Source organism: Hypomesus nipponensis, chromosome 9 (assembly GCF_054491055.1).
Source record: "Hypomesus nipponensis isolate SF chromosome 9, ASM5449105v1, whole genome shotgun sequence".
Taxonomy (NCBI): Eukaryota; Metazoa; Chordata; class Actinopteri; order Osmeriformes; family Osmeridae; genus Hypomesus; species Hypomesus nipponensis.
The window spans coordinates 16,759,390-16,766,761 of NC_140369.1; the positions used below are offsets into that span (position 1 = coordinate 16,759,390).

Consider the following 7,372-nt stretch of genomic DNA (forward strand, 5'->3'; position numbering starts at 1 on the left):
GTTACACTCTAAAGGACACTTTTCCTCAGACAAGTCCCTGTTTAAACTGGTAACATCTGCAAGAGCATCCTCATTCAAATTCAGGACATTCACAGATGTCCCTGCTGTCTCTGCAGTTTGTACAAAGACGGGTCCATGCAGTTCCCCATCTCTAGAATCTGGGTTGTCCGGGGCCTCCAAGTTTCTCTCCCCAAGGTCAAAGTCAGGTAAGTCACGGTTTGCATCCCCGCCTTTGGCTCTCACCTCTCCATCTCCGGGGCTGCGTCGTCCAGAGCTCAGCTCGTCACCTTCGTCCAGCTCTTTGATGGACTCCAGTGTTGGTGAGCTGTGAAGGACCATGTTGCTGAGGCTGTCCTGGGAGAGGCTCAGCACACACGGCTTGCTCTCCTCTCCAGAGGGGCTGTCTGAGGTGAGCCTGCCCAGGGAGGGCTCCTGCTTTGGGCAGGGGCTCACTGAGCTCATGCTGAACCTGTCCCCAATATCTTCCTCTGCCTCAAGAGGAAGGCTCCCGCGTGTCACCGCTCTCTTTTGTAGGCAGTCGTCGTCCGTCGGGTCAGACTCTGAGGGTGTCTGAATGGACATGATCCTGGGTCTGAGCGGCGGATATACAAAAACAGTTGACACACATAGGCTGACACACATCTCATCAACTTCGGGGAAATTGAGAGAGACTCATACTTACGTTAAGATATCAAGCATTCGGTTATACAGATTATTCTGCGAGAGCCTCTTACCTGAGATGAGGTCGGTGTAATTCTCCTTCAGTGAGCTGAGAGGGGTTGAGAGTCAGACAGTGTTGGTGGGAGGCTATTGGCTCACTGGGAAGTGATGAGTGAGGCTAGATCCCCATCCAGAGGTACTACAAAACCAACCTTCCCTCTGCTCCCTCGTGAAGTATGTTGACGTGTAAATGCTTGAGTAAGTAAGTATGAGTCCCATATAGTCCATCAGTGTGTAAGGTGAGCTACCCTGTTGTTTACTACAGTACACAGCCTTCTCATGTCTACACAAGTGTCTCAAAGGAAGTAGGGGCATGGGGTTTATTATGGACACAGCCTCACTCTACAACAGATACTGCACTGACGATGCGCTGGTAATGAGAGCTCTAGTTACATTACGGGCCTCTCCTATTGTACTGCCATCTCATGGAAAACAACTTATACAGTATACATTACAAAAGTATATATTACACTTTCGTTTCACCCCTGCTTGTATAGGATACTTTATCAACAAAATAACTTTTCAAGCTGAATAAGCATATGCAATGTCGCAATAGTATAGCCTGAATTAGCAGATAAACTTTGTTGACCTATTACATGATTTTATTTATCAATAGCTTACTCCAAATTAATCTTGGATTTTCTATACATCGTCCTAATTGCCTATTGCACCACTGAATTATTCACTGAATCCCACGAGACAGAGCAAAATAATAGATGCAAAAAAAAAGTTCTGAAACATGTAGACCATTTAATATATTGGATACTATAACATAATTATGTATGTTACATGAACTATATTTATCATATAATTGATACATACAGTATAATACAGGCATTCGTCATGTCAATTATGTTATTTATATGTACAATTTATCAGCAAATTAGTAGATGCAACTGTACTGGAAATCTACTGTCCACATCCATCTTGAGGAATATCAAAGCACAGAAGCCTTTATATAGATGGGCTGAATCTGCACCACAAAGGTCACATGAAAGGATTCCCTGGCGCTGAAAATGATCCTCCGTTTACCAGGGCAGGACCCCCTGATACTAACTTGGCACAGCTGCAATTCTTTCAGACAAGCTCTCTCTTGGTTGACCTAAGATGTGTGTTCAATAAAGAGTCTCACCAATTCAAAAGTGTTGACAGGCTACACTACAAATCAGGATGAAAGCGTTCACAACCCAAAATGTATTTCCCCAAGATATAATTCAATATAAAAAATGGCACACTTTAGCTGTTGATTATGTGTATGTGTATTGTATCGTCACAAATATAGTCAATCCAAAGAAGAAGCACAAAATAAACTCAGTCCAACTCCCCTTCCTCCTCCAGATTTATTGATAGGTTAAAATTACATTTCTATGTTCTAGGACTTGCATTTACCCTCCGACTTAAAAACTGAGTACAAGCAAATGATATTTTTTTTTTTTTTTTTACAGTAGTCTAAGTGATATATTGTACAAAAATAACATTTTGATTTTTGTGAAAACATTCTCCTTTCTCAAACTATTTTTTTTTTTTAGTTTTTCTTTGTCTTTTAGATCTACTTCCTTCTTGATTAAAATTACCTTAGCTACTTTGCAATATTGTGATCAAAACATAGGGTTTTTAATGAGAGCCGCCTTGGACATTCAACGGCTGACACTGTACAAAAACAAAATGCACTTTGAATGATTTATTATCAATTCTTCTTTTCACTTGTCTTTTAATATGTTATGACCTTATTCATACACCATATCATGACTGCTGACACCCACAGCTGCGTGCTGCTGGTGGGGCCGGGATGGATCACACTGTGCTGCTGATGCTGCTGCTGTCTCCTCAGTTCATTCACTCTCTGACCAACTCATTTGTGTTCAGTAAAAACAAAAAACAAAGTAAATGAAAACTTGCGGAAGATTGCCCTTCCAGTGTTTTTTTTGTTTTGTTTTTTCCCCATAGCCCCCACTATTACCAACAAGCTCATTGACCTGAGCCTGGGGGGGGGGGGGGGCCGGGGGCTACCTGACATGTCACTTCCACTCAACTTACTCATCCCTGTTCACCAGTGGCATGAAAAGGGGTTCTTTTACAAAGCGTTATACATTACACCTCTACCAAACTAAACATAAACTTTTTGTATTAAATGCAGAACGCGGATTTCTTTAGTCCACCCCCTCCTCCTCCTTTAACATGTCAAGAGCACAACGGCCTGGAACTAGCCTCTGTCTGCCAACCCTGGGCCAGTGAGGAGGATTCAGAGAAAATAATACAACCATCAATCAGAAAGAGGAGGGGCTTAACAAGAGAGACAGATTAAGCTGTGGCCTCGATGGTGCATTCTTTTGCCAAGTGGCCAGATTTGCCACAGTTGTAACAGTTGACTTCGCTCGCCTTGCTGCAGTGCACGGCAACATGCCCGATCTCACCACACCTGGAGGGGGAAAATAAAAAAAGACGGTTGAAGAGACAAGGTATGCACACCTTTACAAGCCAAGCTATTTAACACGACTGAATCAAAAATCTGCTTGTAAAACCGGTTTCGTAACAAGAGGCTGTCCAAGAAATGTGGGTGGTTGTACTAATTACGTACCACATCTTCAGTCCCACCGTTGAGGAAGTTTAAAACAGAAAAAAAAAATCGACATGCCCTCTGAGAGTCTCAAGCGTTCTCTTTGGTTCAACTCTGCCTTTCTGATCTGGACGAACCAGAGGGCGGCCTGTCAGACAGTCTTACGCTGGGCCCAAACCGTACCGCAACGGGAGAGAGCGTCGAGTCCCGGCGCGCTGGCTCACCTGTAGCACTTGACCTTCTCGCAGCCTTTCTGGATGTGACCGAAGCCTCCGCAGGAGTAGCACTTCTGCTCGTTGGCGTGGTCGCAGTCCCGAGCCACGTGGCCCGCCTTGCCGCATGTGTAGCACACCTGCTCCCGCTCCTTCTTGGGCTCCTTGCACTCCCTGGAGATGTGGCCGCCTCGGCCGCAGTTGTAGCACGCTGGAGCGGGAAGAGGAAGACGTCACTCGAAGTCGGTGAACATGTCAGGATGTCCCCCCCCCCCCCTCCCTCTAAATGCCACCCGTCGCTCGTTAGAAACGGCGGCGTGTGACTGTGGTGCTTGTTTGTGTCGTGCTGACAGGTTCCTGCTCATCAGGGACACGTGCCAAACGTAATGAGTTTTCTTCACCTTGAACGTTGGTGAGTGCGACACAGGGGTTTGTATGATGTCCTGAGGTACATCTGCTGAGGTGTTATCAAACGTTATATGACAAGAAAAGGAACAGCAGTGTCCTCACCATCCTCAGTCCTTTCACAGTCCCTGGCAACGTGACCGGGCTCTCCGCAGCGATAGCAAAACAGATCTGAGGGTTAAGACAGATGGCAATCAACACGATCAGGAAAAATCAACACGATCCGCAAAAATACATCACGTCTGCTGAGTGGCCGTGGTCGCGAAAGCGCCACGAGAAAATAACACGGGCCCTCACGGCCTCCACGCAACGTGGCGTTTCGAGGACGGCATTCGCATAAGCTTCCTTCCAACGTTGACATGAAACAGAGAGAAGGACCTCGGTGTCGGTGAAGAAGTATTAGCAAGGACTCCATTACATAGATAGTATTTATGCATGCCATTAGATCAGAGACTGATTAAAAAAGACAAACGGGTCAACCCTTCCTTGTCCACTGATGCCATGTTTGTGTGTCACACTCCCGATGAACACTCAAAGGGGACAGCAGGAAATTCCCTTTCATCCTGGTCTCGGCGTAAGGTGCCTTACAGCCTGCTCACAAACCTCGACTTGTGGTGAACTTAACTGCTTTGCTCGCCGGCTGCCACAGAATGGACAAAAAGGTAAGGTGTCGGTCAGGATATTACCTTTACCTCTGCCGCGGCCCTTGCCTCGTCCCCGTCCTGCGTTGGGGCAGTTCTTGATCCAGTGGCCGGAACGGCCGCATCCAAAACACTCATTGCTACTCATCTCCACTAGCAGTACCCTACGACCTGGAGTGACAGAGCACACGAGCGTAGAGTTAGGACCACCGAGAACACAATCACAGTCTCGCGTCTCATGAACAGTCCCCATAGGGTATTGGTAGTTAAATGAGCAAGACCAGCCCCCTGGGGAGAAAATGTTGGAGGAAATATATCCCATATACACGAACAATGACACTGGAATAATCTGTACAAAGAACACAGATAACACTTCCCTGATAAGATTTAAGTGCTAGACATGTAGGAGCCTGTACAAACAGATACAATAGCATCTATATCCCAATACACAGTGAATCTGGTACCAATACAACGTGTGCATTGCCAAGTATTTGGCCTTACTGAAGTCAAGCACGTAGCTAGTAGCACTTGTACACATTTTTTTAGACACTGAAGATGACCGAGTAGTATAGCGTTGGCTACAAGCCTAGCCCCCTTGACAACACCACAACAGATGGGACCTCGTATTTTGCTACTACAGTAGCAAGCTAAATCCGGATTCCACAAATCCCACAGCACATAATACAGCAAGCGAACGATAGGCATTCGTTAATTAAATGATCCTCAATTGATAACTAAATAATCAATAGTGTAACTTACAAGCCAACTACACTATGCAGCAGTAATTGCATAGTTATTAACTATGGCGCTACAGCTATCTGAATGACAATGTTTATGATGGGTACAGTAATCAGTAATGCTAGGCAACATGCACGATGTTGATATTGACCTGGACATGATATTGGCAATAACCCTACTATGAAAGTGCACAAATACACTTAGTTAACTGGCTGTGGATATGATGAGCCACCCTATTTCACTGTGGACCAATGTGTTGTCTGAAGTCCTGGACATACACTTTGGGATAGCCCACAATGCAGAGGGTCCCTGTGCAGATAAATAATATTCGAACGATCTCGCAGCGCCCGCCCACCCATGCATGCGGCCTCACGAGCAACTACAGACCTTTCCAATGCTAGTTGTGACCCCTATGGTAAATGTGTATAAAGAATATACAACTTTAGGATATGAAGGCGTACACATCAACGGACGTTGATGCACACATACGGTTCCCACAACATGGAACAATTAAACCCGTCGACTTCCCCGCGCGGGACTGACGCAGTAGGCCAAACTGCGCTGTCAGAATTGTTGTAGCCCAGCTAGCTAGGCTGACTAGCATCCCCTCCAAACGAAACACACAGCGTACCCCTTAGTTTGGGCACATTTCATTAATATTATTGACACACTACGGGTGTCTTTGTCGAATCTAAGTTAAGGGTGTACTTTGTAAATGTAATTTTTGTCCACATTTTACGCTAACAACTGAGACTCACCTCGACTACGTAACTTGCTGCTGTTTATTTTCGATCCCTCCTCTCTCCTCTGCGCCACACGCGGTTTGCGCACCTCCCTCCTGATCGTGGAGTATCCTTTGCACACGGTGCGCTCCCATAGGAAATCCGCGAAGGTGTGTTGATGGAAGTAGTAGACCACCGTTGACGATATGAAACTCCATCTTACATCCACTACTATATTAAGATAATGGAATATAATAAAAATTATGGCAAAAATTATCGAATTTTCAGGATTTTCGAGGACTTTCAGGACACCGTGTTCGGGGATTATAAATATGGTTTCAACAATGTTGCTGGTCTTGGATCAGAGTTCTATCGTCATGCACCGATTGAATGTTTGGCACAAGAAAAGGAAGACTCGTCCAAGATCAGTTGTTGTGTTGTAGACTACTCAGTGCTTTTTGTCAAACGCATCAAACGATCACATATCGTTGTATGTGACATTAGCTCTGGTTGTAGGCTACGGGGAAATCTTGACCCAAGTAGATAGGCTGCCAATCAGACAGGATATTACTATCCTCCAGATTCTAGACATAAAATTAAATAGATGGATAGCCTTGGTCAACCCACATGTATTGAGCAAGTTTCATATTTACCATTGGATGGCGCTATTTGTTTAAGTTTGTCACGGCATTATGAATGTTTCACTTAAAAATATGTCTTAATCGATACAATATTAATGACCGATGATTAGCATAGTCTAAGGACGGCAGCGACCACACATTTGTTATGCTGTTTTAACAATGTGGACTTGTTATTAAAACAGCCTCATCAAGGTCACGTTTCAATAAAGTGGGCGTGAATTTGGATGAACACCTTCATATTGTAGGCTACCCGGCTCGACCTCGAAGTGTGTTCTCTAAATAGGCTATCCTGTTTACAGACAGTGTCACTAAAGCTTTTTTCTATATTGTATTTCAATATATGGTTAGAAGCCTCTTTCGTAATGGTAAGGCCACAACACGTTTCAGAAACGGTGTCTTCATTTATCAGAAATCCCTCTGACCTTTCACAATCAACCCTTGAAGGAAGTCAGTGCATCAGCATATTTTTGAAGTGGTCATTGGTGCTTGTGTTTTAATAGCGGAATAAACAAGGAAATATAGGCCTAGGTAGGCTATCTGGCGGAAAGTGTGCGAGTATACAAGTTGCGGCGCAAGTGAGTTATAACGCAAGTTGCCACGCAAGTGAGTTTTATTGCTTACGTATGCACTATGCACAAGGTAGGCCTATCGCCTATGTGTAACAGGTTTTCGGTGTCATGTTGGGTTGGTAATGTAATAGGTAGCCTTCATATGAACAATTATTGCCCTTGCATGC

At 44.7% G+C, this 7,372-nt stretch overlaps 1 protein-coding gene across 2 annotated transcripts; it reads right to left on the bottom strand.

Annotated features, from left to right (window-relative positions):
- Nucleotides 1-2,026: 2,026 nt before the first annotated feature.
- Nucleotides 2,027-6,155, bottom strand: cnbpb (CCHC-type zinc finger, nucleic acid binding protein b). Of its 2 annotated transcripts, none has more exons than XM_084705582.1 (5): nt 6,032-6,155; nt 4,587-4,706; nt 4,000-4,065; nt 3,502-3,700; nt 2,027-3,139 (listed from the first exon to the last, which is right to left on the bottom strand). In XM_084705582.1, the coding sequence occupies exons 2-5, from the start codon at nt 4,681-4,683 to the stop codon at nt 3,022-3,024; spliced, it is 480 nt and encodes a 159-aa protein (XP_084561708.1). In that variant the 5' UTR covers nt 4,684-4,706; nt 6,032-6,155; the 3' UTR covers nt 2,027-3,021. The 2 variants fall into 2 exon arrangements, with proteins under 2 accessions (XP_084561708.1, XP_084561707.1); XM_084705581.1 differs by having other exon boundaries at nt 4,581-4,706.
- Between the last annotated feature and the right edge of the window lie 1,217 nt (nt 6,156-7,372).

Coding starts and splice junctions, on each gene's coding strand:
- cnbpb (XM_084705581.1), bottom strand. CDS start 4,683: ATGAGTAGCAATGAGTGTTTTGGATGCGGCCGTTCCGGCCACTGGATC. Junction 3,701..3,999: donor CTGTGAAAGGACTGAGGATG/GTGAGGACACTG, acceptor TTCCCGCTCCAG/CGTGCTACAACTGCGGCCGA. Junction 3,140..3,501: donor GAGAAGGTCAAGTGCTACAG/GTGAGCCAGCGC, acceptor TTCCCCCTCCAG/GTGTGGTGAGATCGGGCATG.